The 20,727-nt window shown below is 35.3% G+C and overlaps 1 protein-coding gene across 9 annotated transcripts in view; it reads right to left on the bottom strand.

The window, feature by feature from the left end:
• CEP128 (centrosomal protein 128) overlaps positions 1-20,727 on the bottom strand; it is a 478,155-nt gene that overhangs the window by 21,758 nt on the left and 435,670 nt on the right. For all 9 annotated transcript variants that reach the window (XM_058292841.2, XM_058292852.2, XM_058292854.2 and 6 more), the window contains 2 exons: positions 20,145-20,222; positions 16,801-16,914 (listed from right to left, as the gene is read on the bottom strand). In XM_058292841.2, coding sequence (XP_058148824.1) covers positions 16,801-16,914; positions 20,145-20,222 — 192 coding nt within the window. The remainder of the gene's footprint in view (positions 1-16,800; positions 16,915-20,144; positions 20,223-20,727) is intronic.

Genomic DNA, 20,727 nt, shown 5'->3' with positions numbered 1-20,727 from the left:
TTGGATGAGTATGTTATGGTATGTTTATTTAAAACTAATGACAAAACAGGTGTGGTACACAGGCATTTTCAGGACGTGGCAATTGTCCTGAATGACACTGCAATGATAGATATAGGCCATCATATATCTTCCCATAATCTATAGAAGTGTGTGAGAGAAAGTGTAAACTATAACCTAAACTATAATCCAAACTATAATCCATTCTCATTGGCAATGCCCGAAATTTATTTATCAATTATAATGAATGAACCACACTAATGAGAGATTTTGTTCATGTGGGAATATGTGGGAGGTATGGGGAGCAGAGCATATGGGAATCCTTATATTTTGTAACATTTATGGAATCTAAGTATCTTTAAAAATAAAAATGTATATATTTTTTAAACCTGTAAGGTAGACATGGCAAAGAATATCTTCCCCACTGATTACTTTCCATTTCTCTGATGTCATTTTCACTTGCTTTAGAAGTTATAAAGCTAATGCACTCACACAAAAAATAAAAAATAAATAAAATAAAACTAATGACAAATTCAGTTGGAATCCCTTATGTTTTTAGTACCTAGAATTTTGAATTAGATACTTATAAATGTTATCATTATAAATAAAAACATGAATTAAAACTGCTACATAATCCTTCCTTGATTAATGATCTTGAGAAAAGTATTTGGAAAAGTTATTTTATCTAAAGCAGAAATAGAAGAATTCTATGGTAATATATGTGCCAAGATTATGTGTAGATTAGTCAAAACCTTTGAATCTCACCAACCACTATTGGTTTTCTCTTTAAAAAATGAAGATTATGTATATAATGTAAATATTAAGATATTGTAGAAACATGCTCATGTGACTGTGACTGTGGGTATGTGCACATCACAATTCTATAGAGCAGGTTGCAAGCTGGGATTGATGATGAATGTTTTTAATGAATTCACCAGGGAAAACAGGTTTGCTGAAGGAGAGAGAGAAATTCTTACTACTGAAATCATCAGTTCTCTCCTTTTAATGCCTTCAACAGACTGGATGTGATTCCATTATTCACATCCTTCTCACTGTTGAAGGACAATCTCATTAGCTGTCTGTTGATATAATCAGCAATAGATGCAATCTTGTTAATGATTGTTTAAATCTATGAAATATCTTCATAGTAACAGGACAGTGCTTCCTTGACCAAACAAATGGACATCATAACCTAGCCAAGTTGACACATGCACTCAAGTATAAGCTTCTATCCCAAATAAAACAACAAAAAAATAGAAAGATTATGCCATGACTCACAGTCTATAATCCATAACTACTATCAATTTCTTCTAGATTTCACAAAGAAGTCAATTCCTTTTAGACGTAATGGAAATAAATTTTGTAGCTATAACCTGCTAAGTCCTTCTCTCAGGATAGCTATGTATCTATCTAGTCCTTGCCCCACCTGAAAGGACAACCATGTACCAATCTGAAAGGCACTTTTTTTTACAGTGACTGCTTCACAATGCTCAACTACTTTTAACATATTAAGACTCTGAGCATTAACCATGATCATTTTATCAAAAATACACACAATTCTAATAGTCTTCTTTGTAGAAATGGAAAAGCCAATCATCAAATTTATATGAAAGGAAAAGGGCATCAAATAGTCAAAGCCATCTTTAAAAAGAATAATGCAGATGAAGAATTCACACTTTCCAATCTTAAAAATTATTATTAAAGCCATGGTAATCAAAACGGCATCGTGCTGGCACAAGGACAGACATATAGACCAATGGAATAGAATTAGGAGCTCAGAAATCAATTCTCACATCTATGGCCAACTGATCATTGAGAAGGGTGCTAAGTAGAGTCATTTGGGAAAGAATTGCCTCTTCAAAAAATGGTGATGGGAAAATTGGATGCCCATGTGCAAAATGGATCAAAGACATAAATTCAAGTACAAGAACTATGAAACTCCTAGAAGAAAACATAGTGAAGCATCCTCAGGACCTTGTGTCAGGCAAAGGGTTCTTAGGCTTTTAATGCAAGGCAGGAGCAACAAAAGAAAAAGTAGATAAATGGGACCTTGTCAAAATTTTAAAAATTTGTGCATCAAAGGAATTTATCATGAAAATAAAGACAATCTACATCATGGGAACTGTGGGAAGATGGTGTGGGATTAGGCAGGCAGGGCTCAACTTTCTCACAAAAACAACAGACAAAAAGCCAAAAGCTGTCGAAGAGAACTGCTTTGGGGGTCAGCAGACCAGGATAGTGCGTCACAACTCCCAGGAGGGTGAGGGACAGAGATGAAGAACCTGAAACAAGAAAGTGAGCTACCCAACCTCCTGTGGTGGCAGAGAAGGCCTCCCCTTCCCCAAACTCAACATATTAAACTGGGGTAAAACCCCTGGATCAGTGTAGCTGACTGAGAGGGGAACAGATATCATTCATCCTCCCTGTAAGCTGTTACAAGGGAAAAGGGAGGGGGAGTTGGGGATCTTTCTTCAGTGAATTTGGCCAGCAGAGCCCACTTTGAAGCTTGGCTCTGACCAGACCAAAACACAGGAAAACGGAGCTTGAAACACCTCTATGGAAAGGTGAGCCAACATGTACCATCTGCTGGCCTGTATGGAAATTGCATGACAAAAACTAATTTAGGCCTCTCTGTATTCTAACACCTGGGAGAAAATCTGCACCACATTAGTTGTCTCTGGAACAATTCTAATAAATTAAGGTGGGTAATTTTAAAGACTTTGAATCAGTTGAACCAAATATTAAACAAGAGTTGTGGGGAAAAAAAACTACACAATAGGCAAGAGAATGAAATTGGCCATCAGAGTAAAGTCACCAACAAATATATCCAGATGTCTACATTAGCAAAAAATCACAAGCCGTACACTGGCAAAGCTGAAGGAAGACATAGTGCCTCCACAATAATAGCTGGAGATGTCAGTACAACACTCTCAGTATTAGATAGAACATCTGGGCAGAGAATAAAGAAACAGAGAGCTTGAATAAAAGGATAAATGAAGTAGACCTAATAGATATCTATAATGCATTACAATCCAAAACAGCAGGATATACATTTTTTTTCAAGTGCTCATGGATCCCTCTGCAAGATAGACCACATGTTGGGTCACAAGACAAGTCCCAATAATTTAAAAAGATTGATATTATATAAAACACTTTCTCTGATCTTAATGGAATGAAGCTGGAAATCAATAATGGATGGAAAAAGTGAAAATTTATAAATATATGGAGATTAAACAATACACTCTAAAGCAGTGGGTCAAGGAAGAAATCAAGAGAATTCAGAAAATATCTGGAAATAAATGAAAATGAGAACACAGTATATCAAAACCTATGAGACACTACAAAGACAGTGCTGAAAGGGAAATTTAAAGCCCTCAATGCTTACATTAAAAAAAGAAAAAAGAGCTAAACTGAAGATCTAACTGCATACCTGGAGGAACTAGAAAAAAAAAAAAACAGCAAACTAATCCCAAACCAATTTGAAGGAAAGAAATAGTAAAGATCAGAGAGAAATAAATAAATTCATGTAAAAAAACAACAACAACAATGGAGACAATCAGCAAAACCAAAAATTAGCTCTCTGGGAAGATCAACAAAATGAACAAACTCTTAGCTAGACTGACAAAGTAAAAAAAGAGAGAAAATGCAAATAAATAAAATCAGAAATGAGAGAGCGGATATTACCATTGACCCCACAGAAATAAGAGTGATCATAAGAGGATACTATAAATAACTGTATGCCAAAAAACTAGATAATATAGAGGAGATGGACAAATCCCTAGAAACACATGAACTACCTACACCATCCTAGAAGAAATGGAAGACCTCAACAAACCAATCACAAGTGAAGAGATTGAAATAGTCATCAAAAACCTCCCAAAGATGAAAAGCCCGGGACCAGATGGCTTCAGAGATGAATTCTACCAATCATTCAAAGATGATCTAATACCATTCTTGCTCAAGCTCTTCCAAAATATTCAGCAGGAAAGAATACTACCAAAACCATTCACTGAAGCAAACATTACCCTAATACCAAAACCAGATAAAGATATAATGAAAAAAGAAAATTACAAATGATTATCCCTAATGAATATAGATGCAGAAATCCTCAAAAAAATCCTTGCAAACCAAATCCAAAAGCAGATAAAAAGAATTATACACCATGATCAAGTGGGTTTTATCCCAGGTATATAAGGGTGGTTCAAAACAAGAAAATCAAGGGAAGTGGACTTGGCCCAGTGGTTAGGGCATCCGTCTACCACATGGGAGGTCCGCGGTTCAAACCCCGGGGCTCCTTGACCCGTGTGGAGCTGGCCCACGCACAGTGCTGACGCGTGCAAGGAGTGCTGTGCCACGCGGGGGTGTCTGTGCACAGGGGAGCCCCACGCGCAAGGAGTGCGCCTCGTAAGGAGAGCCGCCCAGCGCGAAAGAAAGTTCAGCCTGCCCAGGAATGGCGCCGCACACATGGAGAACTGACACAACAAGATGATGCAACGAAAAGAAACACAGATTCCCGGTGCTGCTGACAACAACAGAAGTGGACAAAGAACACGCAGCAAATAGATACAGAGAACAGACAACTGGGGCGGGGTGGGGCGGGGTGGGGCGGGGTGGGGCGGGGCGGGGGAGAAAGGGAGAGAAATAAATAAATCTTAAAAACAAAACAAGAAAATCAATTAGTGTAATAAACCACATTGATAAATTAAAGAAAAATCACATGATCATCTCAACTCATGCAGAAAAGGCATTTGACAAAATACAGCTCCCTTTCTTGATAAAAAACACTCCAAACGATAGGAATACAAGGAAGCTTTTTCAATATGGTAAAATGCATATACGAAAAACCTATAGCTAGCATTGTACTCAACAGTGAAAGACTTAAGCTTTCCTACTGAGATCAGGAACAAGACAAGGGTGCCTACTCTCATCATTATTACTCAATATTGTGCTAGAATTTCAACCTAGAGCAATTAGGCTGGATAAAGAAATAAAAGACACACAAATAGGAAAGAAAGAATTAAACCTTACACTATTTGTTGATGATATGATCCTATATTTAGAAAATCTGGAAAAACCCACAATAAAGCTACTAGAATTGATGAGTACAGCAAAGTGGTAGGATACAAGATTAATATGCAAAAGTCAGTAGCGTTTCTATACACTATTGATGTGCAATCTAAGGAGGAAATCAAAAAAAGAATCAAATTATAACAGCAACTTAAAAATCAAATATTTAGGAATAAACTTAATCAAGGACATAAAGGACCTGTAATCAGAAAACTACAAAACATTGCTAAAAGAAACTGAAGAAGACAAATAAATGGAAGAATATCTGCATTCATGGATTAGAAGACTAGTCATTAAGATGTCAATTCTACCCAATCTGACTTACAGATTCGACGTAATCCCAATGAAAAGCCCAACAGCCTTTTTGAAGAAATGGAAACGCCAATTATCAAATTTATTTGGAAGGGTAAGGAATTCCAAATAACCAAAAATTTCTTTAAAAAGATGAACAATGTTGGAGAACTCTCACTTCCTAACTTTAAAGCATATTAATGCATGGTACTGGCATAAAGACAGATTAACCAATGGAACCAAATCAAGAATTCAGAAATAGGACCCTGACATCTATAGTCAAGTAATATTTGACAATGCTGTTAAGCCCATCCAGCTGGTCAGAACAGTCTATTCAACAAATAGTGCTGGGAGAACTGGATAGCCATATCCAAAAGAAGAATCAGGACCCCTATCTTACACCTCATACAAAAATTAACTCAAAATGGATCAAGGACTTAAGTATAAAAGTTAGAACCATAAAACTCCTAGAAGAAAATGTAGGAAAACATCTTCAAGATCTTGTGGTAGTGTCCACCAACCGATGAATGGATAAAGAAATTGTGGTGTATACAAATATTGAATTATTATGCAGTTTTAAGAAGAAATGAAGTCAAAAAGCACATGACAACATGGATGAACCTGGAGGACATTACATTGAGTGAAGCAAACCAGACATAAAAGGACAAATACTGTATGGTTGCACTATTATGAACTAAATACACTATGTGAACTCATGGAATTAATAATTACAATATAGGTCACCAGAAAATAGAATGAGGGTAGAGAATGGAAAGCTGAGGACTAATCTGTGCAGAATTGGTTAAAAGGTTGTAAATCGCTGGAAATGAATGGAAATAGTGAGCACATCATGGTGTTTTTGACTAGCAGAGCTATTAAATGGGTATGACAGTGGTTCAAAGGGTAAGTCTAAGGTCATGTATATTACTAGAAGGAAAACTAAAAATGTAACTTGGGACTGTATAGCATAGTGAAACCTTATGTGAAATATGAATATGGGAATGTTGCACATATAAGGCTGTTTTTACAAAATAGGAATACAAGTAAACTAGAGAGAAGGAAACAATAGCAGCTATGTATGGCAGGGGAAGCATAGAGAGTTTGAGAGGTGATGACTTTCGTTTGTTTGGTTTTTTATTTTTAGTATTATTATTACTGGAATAATGAAAATGCTCTAAAAATGATTGAAGTGATGAATGCACAACTATGATTATACTGAATACCACTGATTATACACTTCGGATGGATTTATGTTTTATTAATATGTATCAATAAAATTGATTTGTTAAAAAAAGACAACCTAAAGAATATGAAAATTACTTGGAAGCCACATATTCAATAAGGGCTTAATATCTAGATAATACAAGGAAATCCTGTAACTCAACAACAAAAAGACAAATGAGTCAATTTAAAGATGGTCAAAATATTTGAATGGGCATTTCTCCAAAGAATATAAATAAATGGCCAGAAAGCACATGAAAATATGCTCAGCCTCACCAGATTGTAGGGAAATGCAAATCAAATCCATAATGAGTTACTACCCACTGGAATCTCTGCTATTAAAAAATGAAAAATTACAAGTGTTGGGGAGGATATGAAGAAATAGGAACACTCATTCATTTTTGGTGGGAATGTAAAATGGTACAGCAACTGAAGAAGAAAGTTTGGTGATTTCTCAGAAAGCTATGTACAGAATTACTGTATGACCTGACAATCCCACTTACAGGTACACACCCAAAAGAACTGAAAGCAGGGACTTGAAAAGATACTTGCAGTCTGATATTCATAGCAGCATTATTACAATTGCCAAATGACGGAAGCAACCCAAGTTCCATCCATAGATAAAGAGATGAACAAAATGTGCTAAATATATAGAAAGGAATAAAAAGGAATGAAGTTCTAATATACAACAACATGGATGAATCTTGAAGACATCATGTTAAGTGAAATAAGCCAGACACAAAGGAAAAATACTGCATGATTTCACTGATTTGAAATAATTAGAATAAGCCAATTCATATAGTCAGAAACGAGAAAATAAGTTACCAGGGTCCAGTGTGGGGATAGGGAATGGGGATCTAATGCTTAACTTGTACAGAGTTTCAATTGGAGGAGATGGGAAAGTTTTGGTTATGGATGGTGGTGATAGTAGTGCAACATTGTGAATGTAAATGATAGTACTAAATTATATATTTGAATGTGGTTACAACAGGAGATTTTAGGTTTTATATATACTAGATTACAAGAATAAAAAAATAGGACTATTCAACACAAACTGGAAACTCTAATGTATACCATGGACTATAATTAATAGTACATTTATAATAATATTCTTTCATTAGTTTTAACAAATGTACCACATTAATGGAAGGCATTAAAATTAGGGGGTTATATTGAAGCTCTGTATTTTCTACATGATTTTTCTGGAAACCTACAACTAATCTAATGAAAAAAAGAATTTAAAGAAATATATGTAAATCCTTATCAAAATCTGTTGAAAACCAGAGTAAAAAATGTTCAGTTTTTACAAATACTAGCATTTGAATCTTTTTTTCTAAACATGCTAAACATCCATTAGAGAGATATACTAGAAATGATGCAACCATTATATGTGTTCACTTCAGCATAACTTAGAATAAAACTGGAACAATACAGAAAAGATTAGCATGTGAAACATGTTGTGATTACTTATATTTCCTGAATCCCACAGAACAGTGATGTGGTCTTAAGGGTATAGCATTGGTCGTATACTATATTTTTATCATTATTTATGTACATGATCCTATTTGTGTATTAGACCCTAAAGTCCTTGAAAATAGACACTGGCTTAGTAACAGCTAACATTCATTGAGTGAGTATTTTTATGTGCCAGGCATGTGTACTAACTCAATCTTCATTATTCTGCGATAGGAATGCATTTTACAATGTAAATCGAGCCAGTAAGAGGTTAAATTAACTTTCCAAATAGCATAGACAGTAAGTTCAGATCTGGTATTCAAACTAAGGCAGTCTGGATCTAGCATCCAAGCTCTTAACTGCTGTGCATTCTTATTCATCCTTGATACCCCATAGCACTTAGCAGGCTGTCTCGTACATAACAGGCTTTTGAAAATATTTAGTCAAGAGCTAAATGATTTCTGATATTAACTCCACTTCTAATCTATCAGGCTACAGATAAGAGGCTGAAATTCACATAGCCATTTGGTGGCAGATCTGGGACTAGATTATAGGTATCTAAGACATCAGCACTATCTCCTGTTGAATGAAGAAATATGGTCTATCTAATCACTGTGGTCAAAAGTTACTATCAATAATATTCCTTGGTGTTATTGTTTAAAAAGGAATTACTTTCAGTCAAGTCACAAAATTTAAAAAAATCCTTCTGATTCAAATTTATAACACATATTGCATTCCTCTTTCTCAGTGTCACCTGCCCACACTATACCTTTCCATCGTTTTGTTGAAATCTCATGTCCTTCCTACAACCTTCAGCAGTTTATCTCTCTTCTTTTTTCCTACTCCTTATATGGAGGAATAGAGATATATAGTAATTATATTTGCATTAGTCTTTCCAAGTAGAGTGTGAGTTTCTTGAGCGATGGAACCTTTTCTGATTTGTCTTTAACTTCCCCAAGTGTTGTACAGAACTTGTAATATATTAGGCATTCAGTAAGGGTAAGTTGAATGGATGACTGAATGAAAACATCCTAATGGCCTGGCAATCAATGCTTGTATTCCATAAGATATCTAGTCATTCTCCAACATAAACAGACCTCTTTATCTATGTTTTGTTTTTTTTTAAGATTTATTTATTTATTTCTCTTCCCTTTCCCCCCACCCCCCTGTCCCGGTTGTCTGTTCTCTGTGTCTATTTGCTGTGTCTTCTTTGTCCGCTTCTATTTTGTCAGTGGCACGAGAATCTGTGTTTCTTTTTGTTGCATCATCTTGTGTCATCTCTCCGTGTGGGCGGTGCCATTCTTAGGCAGGCTGCACTTTCTTTTGCGCTGCGCGGCTCTCCTTATGGGGTACACTCCTTGTGCATGGGGCTCCCCTACGCGGGGGACACCCCTGCGTGGCAGGGCACTCCTTGCATGCACCAGCAATGCGCATGGGCCAGCTCCACATGGGTCAGGGAGGCCCGGGGTTTGAACCGTGAACCTCCCACATGGTAGACGGACGCCCTAACCGCTGGGCCAAGACCGCTTCCCCTATCTATGTTTTTTAACCTTTCATCATGATGTCTGTGTGCGTATGAAAAATCTGGACCCAATATACTTGAAGTATGTTGAAATATGTGATTGTATTTATCAGTTACACATGTGGTATGGAAAAAGAAATACATGGAGATTCTTTGAAGAACATTTTAAACTCTTATACTATTCAAATGGCCATTGGAGCACAGTGGTTAAGAGCACTGGAATCAGAATGCTTAGGTCACTTCCTCGCACCACCATTCACAGTGTGACTACGCAAAACAACCCCTATAAAGCATTAAGTACATGCTTGTAACATTCAATAAATGTTAACAGCTAGTATTATTACTTAAAAACTGGACTAAAAAATATTGACATCAGAGCCTAGAGCCAATCTTTCATTCATTTGACATATTGGGTACCTAATATATACCATATTGGGTACCTAATATCCCCAAGCTCTGGGGATACAGTGGTGAACAATAACAACTTGAATATAATTTTATATGGTTTACAAACGATTCAATTTAGGACTCTCATTTGACTTTTGCGTCAATCTTTAGAGATGGGCGGGGGAAAGTTCAGGTGTCGTCATGTCTGTTTACAGATGAGGGAATAGAGGTTCAGAGAGGTTGAGAAGATCCCAAAGTATGAGTATGCAACTCATATTTGAAACCAGATCCTATTCTTTCCACTTCCCCATTAGACCTCACTTCATATTTAGTGGTGGGCTGGCTCTGGATTTCCTCATGGGGTTCTAATCCATCCTTGATGTAACCTGTAAATATGAGGCTTCTTGGAGCCTGAAACTGTCATAAACTATAGTGTATTTCTAAACAATGATACCATCCTAAAAGTCTTGTGCCTAAGAAGCTATAAGGACTTCACTGTATTACAAAAAAAAGTAGGACTGAGATATATTTTTCAGAGATATTATCCTAATAATGACATTTTTCTGATGGATTTATAATTATAGGCACCTAGTTTTTGGCAAAGTTTAAAAATTTAATTATCTTTTTGTATACTGAGTATGGCCTCATTATAACATTTCCTGCTATATTATGCAGTAATAGCATATCCATATAATATGTATGGGAAATATCCACAGAGGTCTTAATTAATCAATGAAACACCTAATCATAGATTAGAATCAGTAAGTTAGGCTTATGTGCACAGATGTTCATCCACAGTCAATGTTATGAAGATACTAGAATTAAGTCTGGGTAGTATGGTAGATCTGCTGTGAGTATGCATTCAGCAACATTTTCTGTGGGCCTTCTGAATGTTAGACACTGCTGGATTTGCAGTACAAAAAGTGGTTCCTGTTGAAGATTATGGGTTTATCGGGGAGACAGTAAAAATCAAGTACCAAATCTGAGGAGTGAACAAACTATTATGGAAAACAAATGAGACAGGTATGGATTTGGCTTCATAAAGTATGTTCTATTTGAGCAGGGCTTTCAAGTAAGATGTTCTTTGTAAGGAAGGAAGGAATAAGAAGGACATTCCATGCAAGTGAAACAGCATGAGCAAAGACATGGAGGGGTGAAAGCAGGTGACTTATTAAGGGAACTGGTTTGGTAGAGTGGAGCTCCAGCATGCGTAAAAATTTAATGTGCTCATCTATGTAACCATGTTGGTTCCTAAATAAGCAATTTGATACATTGCTCTTTTCAGATTTTACAAGAAAAATTCCAACTCGATTGGCCAACTTTTGTTCAACTTTCAAACAGCAAGATGAAACCAACTAGTTAATTATTATGGCTGGTAGGTTATTACTGACCACTTCAAAAGAATCAAGATTTTTTGATTGCCTATAAATTTTCAGATGTATCATCTAAACGTAACTGAAAAGAATAACAACTAAATATTTGTTAGAATTCTAGAATGGCTAAAGCTAGAAACAACATTAAAGTATTTTTAAAATCACCAGTTTAACATGTATTGTACGCTTACTGTGAGTCCTGGAGTATAAAGTACTCAAAGATGAGGCAGATGATGCCTGCCTTCAAAGGTCATACAATCCAGTAGAAAGCATTTCCCAAACTTCCATAATCACCTATGGTTACATTTATTTTCTCTTATATTACCTTAAAAATTAGACTTGGACCTTAAAAATTCTATATAGGAAAGGCTTAAAGGATGCTAAATATGTTGGGGATTGCAGGGGGGTATGAAGCTGTATTTGCATGGCAGTTTACATAAGATGTCTTATCAAAGGATGGGGAGGGGTTATAAATGAGATTATGGGTGTATTTTTGGTTAAATTACCTTTAGACTCCCCATGGTTGCCACTATTGGTTCCAAACAATATATATAAAGTTTATGAATAATACACTAGTGATGTATTTCAAAAGTCATTAAAATGAATAACATAAAAATGTTTACATATCACCTACAATCTCGAATTGTAACAGAAGTATGCAGAACATGCTTTAGAAGCTGCTATTTAAAGATTTTAGATACAAACAAAAATTGCCAATTAAGAGAGAAAGTGCTAACAGTCATTAATTTCTATGAGCAAAGTATAAACAAAGCACAGAGAGTTTGAGAGAGAGAGAGAAACAACTTCCAGGAGAAAATGATGCACTTACAATATACACAAGTTTCCACGGAACAAATATGACAAAGAACTTTGGCAAACTGTCTTCAAAAACTCGGCTGAAAGCAATTATCAACACTAGTTCACCTACCTCATCTTATCCTGCAAAAACATCTGCTTCTTTAAAAAGAAGTTGCACACTAACTCTCCAAATAGAAATTGAAAATCATGATTTTCCTTTCAGGGAGAAAAAGGATGGGAGAAAAACATGCCTGTTGTGATTTTACTAAAAATCCAGTGCTAATTAAAACCACATATTTAGTATGGGTAGAGAGCAAAAAGAGCAGGTAACAAATGGAGATTTTTTGGACAAAATCATGTTCCTCTGTGAATTCAGATTAGCAATGCTGTGTAACTGTCTGACTTCTGAACATTCTGTTCTATTTGAAACATCTGGGGCAGCAAGGAAGGCTGTATGTCCTACAGAAACCCAATTACACTTGATGAAAAAGAGGCCAGGAAATATATCTGTTGTCTACAGAGACAGAGAAAAAGTCTTTGAATTGAATTCTACATATAAATGTTTACATCAGGCTTTGTCCAGTTAGCTTGGTCAGCTTAGTTCAATATTATATTACATTCTTAGAAATTGTTGACCTTGGTCCTGCTCAAAATCTATACAGGTTTCTAGAAGTTTCATCATTTTTGTCCTGGTGATTGCTATGGGAGTAAAGAACAGGATGTTGGCTCTAGCTTTGGGTTGAAAGAGAGCCTAACTTGCACACTTCCTGCTGTCCCTCCCTTCCACCAGCAGTCTGGCCTTATGGATGTTTCACGGTCTTCTTAGCATAGCAACAATATGAGAGGTCAGTTTCAAACATGGTTCTGAGATTCCAACAGTTATTTCTGTCAAAAGTAATAAGGTCAGGAGTCTACAACTATTAATATAATGCTAATAGAGATCTACTTCCAAATTGAGACGAGGATAAAATACTTCCCAAACCTTTTTGTCATAAGCCTTTTTCCAAAGATGCATGAGCATTTTTCCTTCCTCTGGTCTTCACAGCACTTAATTGGGGTCTCTTTTACAGCATTTATCCCTTACTCCTTTGCACTACTGTTTTTGTAAAGACTTTGAATTCCTAAGGGTTGGTAATAGTTTTTATTATTATGCCATTCTCTTGAGCTCCTAGTATAGTGCCTAGTATGCAGCAGAAACTCAATAAATGCTTGTAGAATGTTGAGTTAACAACAAACATGAATATCCTTCTACTAGAATGGAAGCTCCAAAAAGGCAAGCATTTTGTCTATTTTGTTCGCTAATGTGAATCCCATGCTCCTAGAAAGTTCCTGGCACACTGTTGGTACTCAATAAATATTTCTTAAATGAATGGATAAGTACTATGAATTCCAAAGAGCTTGGGCAGTATTTCTTTGGAATGGTCCATAAGGAAGAAGAAATTTTTACATAATATGTGAAGGACGAAAGAGTAGATTGATAATTTCTCCTTTCTCTAGATCATGGGTTGGCAACTTTTTCTGTAGAGGGCCAGACAGGCTTTGTGGGCTATAGTCTCTGTTGCGACTGCTCAACACAGCCTGTGAGTATGAAAGGAGCAATGGATAATATGTGAATCAATGAGTCTAGCTGAATTCTGATAAAACTTTATTTACAAAAACATGGTGAGATTTGGCCTGCAGTCCAGTTTGTCAACCCTTGCTCCAAAACACCTATATAAGTATTATCTATTAGGATAATAGATGACTAGATACATATCTTCCTCCTTGAAGACCATGCCTTGAAGACCATGCCTTCTGCATCTTTACTTGGCAACCCCCACTCCCCAAAAGCTACTACAGTGCTTTGCAATCTGGTAGCTGCTCAGTATATTTTTATTCAATTAAAATGAATACTGGGCAGTGGATGTAGGTCAGTGGTTTGAGTTCCTGCTTCCCATGTATAAGGTCCTGGGTTCAACCCCTATACTTCCTTGGGAAAAAAAAAAAGAATCCTACACTAACTGATTTCCTGGAACCATAGTTTTCAGAAGAACCAGTAAACGCAAATCTTTGCAGTGTGCCTTTTTAAAATTCCATGTCCTAGCTAAATGTAGGGGAAGTTAATAGCTGTTGAAATAATGTCTTTTAAAACTGATCTAGAAAATGGGGATTCTGTCTTACAGAAAGAGTCCCAATAACTCTTATTTAAAGCATTTTCTTCAGGATGTGAATGTTTAATCAGAGGTAGCTCTTCTGATTATTCAAGAAGCCAGGAAATGATTAACATAATTTTTCTACAATACATCTGAGCTTGTGCCTCTTTTGAACTTGCCTCCTCTCTCAGTCATTTTAATAACTTATTTTCATAGAAAACATGAGCCAAAGACCACTGGTATCTTAACTGGCAAAAACGTGCTCCCACATTTTCCTCTCCAATGACTACAAAAAATGTGACATTCTTACTGGTTTTGTGTAATTTGCTGCATTATTTCAGCCCAGACATCTGCAACATATGGTGATAAATCTACATATTCCCTATTAAAATGGATCAAAATTTTTAAATGTTTAAGAAGTAATAATGTGGAGCAGTGTCATCCTAAATTATGCTTTGTCTCTACCCCCCCACCGCCATCTTTGTACACTTGCACTCCCTATTTGTAAAATTTTCAAACTGATTTCTCATTTTGCCAAGTGTTGGCCTCTTCTACAAACCAGATCTGATTTCCTCTTCTACTGCAAATGTAATTTTAAAAGAGAACTCTGTTGAGATTACTTGCTGACATGTTAAACATTCATAGTTTTGCCATATGCTGTTATGGAAATTGCATTCATTCATAGCAATTTGGGTGTCACTAGATAGCACTGATTCACCTGATGCCAACTCTAACTGTACTGGGAAATAGTGTTTTAAATGTTTCATTTGCATCTAGGTGTCTGTTGAACTAAGAGACATGCATTGTTTTTATGCATTTTTGGAGAAAATTTAACTTTTCTTGTTAAAAATATAGTCTTACATTTAGTAATTTCTAAAGGAAATTACTTTTCTTCAGTATATGAGGTCCAAATTTATATGGTAACAGTATACTGGTCAAGGATATAGATTACTGGATTTAGGTCTTAATCCTGATTCAACCTTTTAATTGCTCTCTGACTTTAGTTTCTTCACCAGTAAAAGAGAAAAAATAATGGTGTAGACCCGAAAGGACTTTTGTGAGGATGAAATGGGATTATGTGAATAAAGCATGCAGCATCTACAAAAATTGCAATTTTATGTTACTTATTGTAATATATGCTCAATGATTGGTAATTACTCATATTAGGTAATGTTGCCTACTCCTTGTACTTATGTTGAAAGTTACTGGTACTCCTTTAAACGGTGGCAGAAAGGCTTGAATTTATGGGACCTGATAGGAATGTTGGAAAACTGCTGGAGAACTTAAAAATTGCCATAGCAGATAAAGAGATTACTATTATAGTGAATAAAACGAATCTATAAAATCAAAGGTAAACACGTATAAAGTCACTAGACATCCTCTTCTCAAGGGTATCAGTAATTTGGCATAATTGTGTTAAGTTTCTGTTTGGGATGGGGGAATGGAAGTGTTCACTTTAAGCATGCTAGCGATGACTTCTGGAAAAGAACACTGACCTTATAGGCACTAAGCATTCTACCCAATTACATCCGGACATTCAGAGGAGAAAAGCAGCTCCTTAGAAACAATTTCTCTGTAGTAAGTGAATATATAGAGTATAGTGCTTATTCATGCACATTGAGTTTATAAGAATACAAAAAAGCCAGAAGAGCCAGTAGAGCTCTTTTTTTTTTTTTTTTTAATTGACTTGGGGTATATATTTGAATATAGATGGGTTTTTTTCTAGGCCAGTGTTTCAATTGTGGCATTTTTATCCTTTAGGAACTTTTGGCAATGACTGGAGATACTTTTGGATGTCACAACTTGGGAGAAGGATGCTACTGGTATCTAGTGGGTAGATGCTATGGATGCTGCTAAGTATTCTTCCTTGTTCACGGCAGACCCCACAACAAAGAATTATCCAGTCCAAATGTCAGTAGTGCCAAGGTTGTGAAAATATGCTTTAGACTAAAAGGTGTTCAAGGTGAAATGGATTTAAAATCGCCCGTAACTTAGGTGGATATTAGGCAACCTCTAGGGGATGGTAGGCTTTTTGTCAGTATGGTCAAATCTTCCCAGTCTCTGGTGTTGGTTCAATGTTAATGACCCACAAGCAGAAGTATTAGCATGGGGTTCATATCCTCAGGAAAAGAATGGCCAGAGATGCCAGGGCTATAATTTACCAAAGACTATATTGTTGCTGAATCTATTAGAGATTTTTGCAGAGAGTAGCTGGTTTCATGCAAAGAGGAAGGCAAATATTCACACTAAGATTTTAACCAACTAAGTCACCAGGGGACTCCTGGCTCAGGATTTCTTAAGCAACATCAACCATAGATAATATACTGAGCCATTAAGGCATAGGCTTAGTTCCCAGGCAAAAGCATAGTCTTTGGATTTCCATTCTCTTTTCAAATAAGAGTTTTTAAACATAAACTGAAAAATCTATTTCATATAACAAGGAAAATATTTTCTTTCACAAGTGCCTTTAAATGAGCACTGTAGGGGCTATTTGGGTGGTTATAGCTGTGAATGTAGATAATGCTCAAAGACTAAAAATGAACATAAAGGACATTACTTTGAAGCTTTTGAGTCTGTACTTGGTATCATCTTGGCGTAGCTGAAGAGAATCTCTGTGCCCTTTGTATTTAAAATATCTCCCATCAGTTCTCTCAGATGAACCACGGAAATCCTGCAAAAACAAAAAAAGGTCTGAAGTGGTGAATGAAAGAATGAAAGAATTAGAAGAGAGTATTGTTATGAAGGTAATATCCAATTTTAGGTATTGAGAGGGAGATACAGGGGGACTCATAGGCCCCCAAGGTAAAAAAAGAAAAGACAACAGTCTCTTTGGATGCTACAACAAAAATTTATATGAGTTCCCACGTTGGTTATTGCATTCTTCTCAGGACTAAGTTCTCTTGCAAGGCTGAAAGTACTAACACCCTTAGTTGAAGGGGAAAAGGTTCAATTAAAATTGTCTAAAGATGGTGATTAAAGACACCATGCCACTTGTAGATGCTGTGTACCATTTCTTGGAGTGGAATGACATCAAAATATTTCCCTTGTTAAAAAAAAAGTTACCTTTAAAATAAGAGCCCTTTTGCTTTACTGCTCCTCAAACAAAATTTTACCTTTTATTAATAACTATTTTATCCCATAGACTTTTCAGCTGAATGATATCTCATTTGCTCTCACAAGCATTAAGATTTAGTAACCAAGTTGATGAAGCTGGCTTTAAGAGAGTAAAAATTTCTAGGGCCTTTGTTTTTTTTTTTTCCCATTTCTTTTTCTGAAGAAGGGAGGTTAGAACATAAAAAAGTCACTATAATTTAGACATTATTCACTGAAATTTAGACATTTCTATTAGGGAGAAATTAGAATAAAATAAAGGCAACTGACTTGGTATGTAAGAAGAACCATCCATAGGAGTTAGTCCCCCAAATAATTCCAAGGGACATTTTACCAGATGTTCAAGCGGGAAGGGTTATTAGGATTCCAAAGCCATCATTTTTATAACTAAAGTCCAGAGTATTAAGAATGAGTTGTCCAAGGCTAGGCAATTTGTGGCAGATTGGGCTTGGACCTCAATACTGTTTCCTTTCCACTTAGCAAATATGTACAGTTTAGATGTGGGATTGTAGAGCTCAACCACCTCTTTCAAAATGAGGTAGGGAAAAAAAAAGAGAATATGACCAAATTTAAACAAAAATAAAATCAAGCCTATCTAAACAGAATGAGGTTTGTACATACACTCAGAGACTAAAATACACATAAAATATATTTTTCATACATATAAAAATGATGCCAGTGTGAAAAGGAACCATAGAGATAATATTGTTCAACTGTCTCATTTTATAGATGAGAAAACAGACTCTGAGATAGTAAGTGACTTATCTGGGATAGCATGTGATACTAAAACTTGGGTCTTTGGAGTATCTGTTCACTATTTTTATCACAGCACAGTGATTTTTAGAAAGTTTTAGGGAGTTTGAAAAATATAATCTATATCTAATAGTCTAAAGACCTTATATATTTTCATTTAAGGGTCTATCTAGTTGCTTTTGCTAAGTTGATTTGAATGAGCTCTTTTTAAATATAAAGATGGCTTTAGAGTCCAAGTAGAGTTTCAAGCTAGAGGCAGCAGGGAAAAGCACACAGACTTTATTTCTAGAATCAGATCCCAGTCCCAACTAACTTACATACTTGGAGTCTCAGTTTCCTCACCTGTAAAGTGGGGAAAAATAATATCCATCTAAAGAATATCTCTGAAGATCAGAGAAAATGTAATTAGCTTCCTTCTGCCCACCACACGGTCTATACATAATACTTGCTAATTACTTCCTTTCCCTTTCAAGCTAAAGCCTTCAGTTTTAATGACTAATATTGGAATGTACAATTCAGAACCTTGAAAAATATTCTCCCTACAAATTTCACTATTTAGGCTTCTCCGTGTGTATATATATAGACTAAAATTGTTAATAATCACTTGTACATGTGATGAAAAAAATAAAAAATATTTTCTGGCAGTAGTAGAGAACACAAATTTTAAATTGTACATATGAACATTCTATTCAGTGTAGACCACTGGGAACCACAGTGAGCTGTCACTGGAGGCTTAACTTCTATATTTTTATGCTGGTATAAGACAGGCATCTGTCAGTGACAAGTGCCACCTGTTTCTGGTACTTTTTCTTGCTTGCCCTTTATTTATTTTGATACTTCTGTTAGCTAGAGAAAAAAGCGGAAAGGAAATAGGTATATATACATATATATATATATATCCTGCGATCCCCATCAGCCATATAAGAGTGAGAAGAAATTATATCTGCTTGGACGGCGGTTTCATAATCCATTGATAAGGATTTAGACAGCAAATATATAATGAAAACATGAAAAAGAATTGAAATTTAAATGGAACAACTAGAAATACTTGGTTTCATTCTATTTGTGATAGTCTAGATTTAGATATGTCAGCTCATCCCTGAATCCCACTAAAATGTTTATTTACTGAACTCTGAAAAGATACTTCATGAAAGGTAATTTTAAAAATGCAGGACTTGAATATCAATATCATATTAGTGTTTCTAAAAAACCAATATGGCATGATTTAACTATATTTCCTATCTAGTGTATCACTGAATAATACATTAGATTTAAACATAAATACAACTTATGGTTTCCAAAGGGAAACAAGCATTATTGCTAGCTTCAACCATACAGGGTCAATAAATTATAGATTGCTAAAATTTTACATTCATATGCAACTCAAACAGGATACGTGAAGATGTTCTCTGGACTGGGACATTGTTTAGAAGGGATGGCCAGCTAGCAGGATTGTGCTTTGCCATCTCTCCTCTATAAGAAAAATTTAAAAATTATAGTAGGTAAATCTATGTATGCAATTAATGAAATGAAATGCTTTGTGGTTAGACTTTTATCAATAAATGCCATGAAATATGAAATCTAAAATCTTAGGTGAATCTTAATTCATATACTATATTATAGGAATAACCTGTGAACTATCCTATTTCTAAAAAAAAGTACTCTGGCAATTATAATTTAAAAATAAAAGTTTATCAATTATATTTGCTAATCAAAAAATCATCTATTGTCAATAAATTATATAATTCCCTTAATTCCCAGGTCTTTCTAAATTATAACTAAAGCTTTGGGCAGCCAAATTTGTGTTTAGTAACAGGGTAAAGTCTTTATTTTCCTATATTATGTTAAAACATAAATTCCATTAATTTGAATTCTAACTTTACAAATGTCAATAAATTCTGTTAAGTAGGAGTATTAAAAGTCTACATTGTTTTTTGGTCCTTCCCTCTCCCTACAATTTTCTTTGTACATCAGGAAGATGTCAAGTGTTCTCACTCAGATAAAAGTACTGAAAGAGACAAGCTGACTCTTTCTTACTCTGAAGTCTTTGAAATCTTCTAGTAAGATAAGTTTCTCAGGCACAGACTCCAGATGGTCCAAGGCTGCTCGGGTACTCTGAAAAAGAAAACATAAGGAAACCAAACATTATAAAATATTGATAAATACTCTCAGAATCCAAATACTAAAAAAATCAGTTGTACCACTGGTATATGCAGTTTAAGTTGTAGATTTAGAGAATTTAGTAAGAACAGATGTAATAGTATTTTTCTAAGAGAAATGTATTTCTTCTTAAATAAGAATTATTTCCTTTCAAAAAGTATACGAGATGTATTTGCAAGACTGATTCAGATATAAAAACTCTTCCTGGATAATTGGTTTCGACTGATAAGCTATGAAACATTTTACAGAGCATTTCACATTAATATTAATTTACAAACTTGCTTCAGTGAACACCAGAAATAAACCAAAAGGCAATACTGAGAAATAGATGAATTTTCAGTTACTTATTATGGAGTATATCAGAGGTCCTCCAAGTACCAAGTGTCGCCATTATAAAGAAGAAAATGTTCTCAAACAATTATTTTAGTTGAAAAGGAAAAGATGAGCAGTTCTCAAAAGA

The sequence above is a fragment of the Dasypus novemcinctus genome, chromosome 3, assembly GCF_030445035.2.
Source record: "Dasypus novemcinctus isolate mDasNov1 chromosome 3, mDasNov1.1.hap2, whole genome shotgun sequence".
In the NCBI taxonomy this organism is placed as follows: domain Eukaryota; kingdom Metazoa; phylum Chordata; class Mammalia; order Cingulata; family Dasypodidae; genus Dasypus; species Dasypus novemcinctus.
The sequence above is the reverse complement of the archived record's forward strand: the minus strand, read 5'-3'. Positions and strand labels throughout refer to the sequence as shown.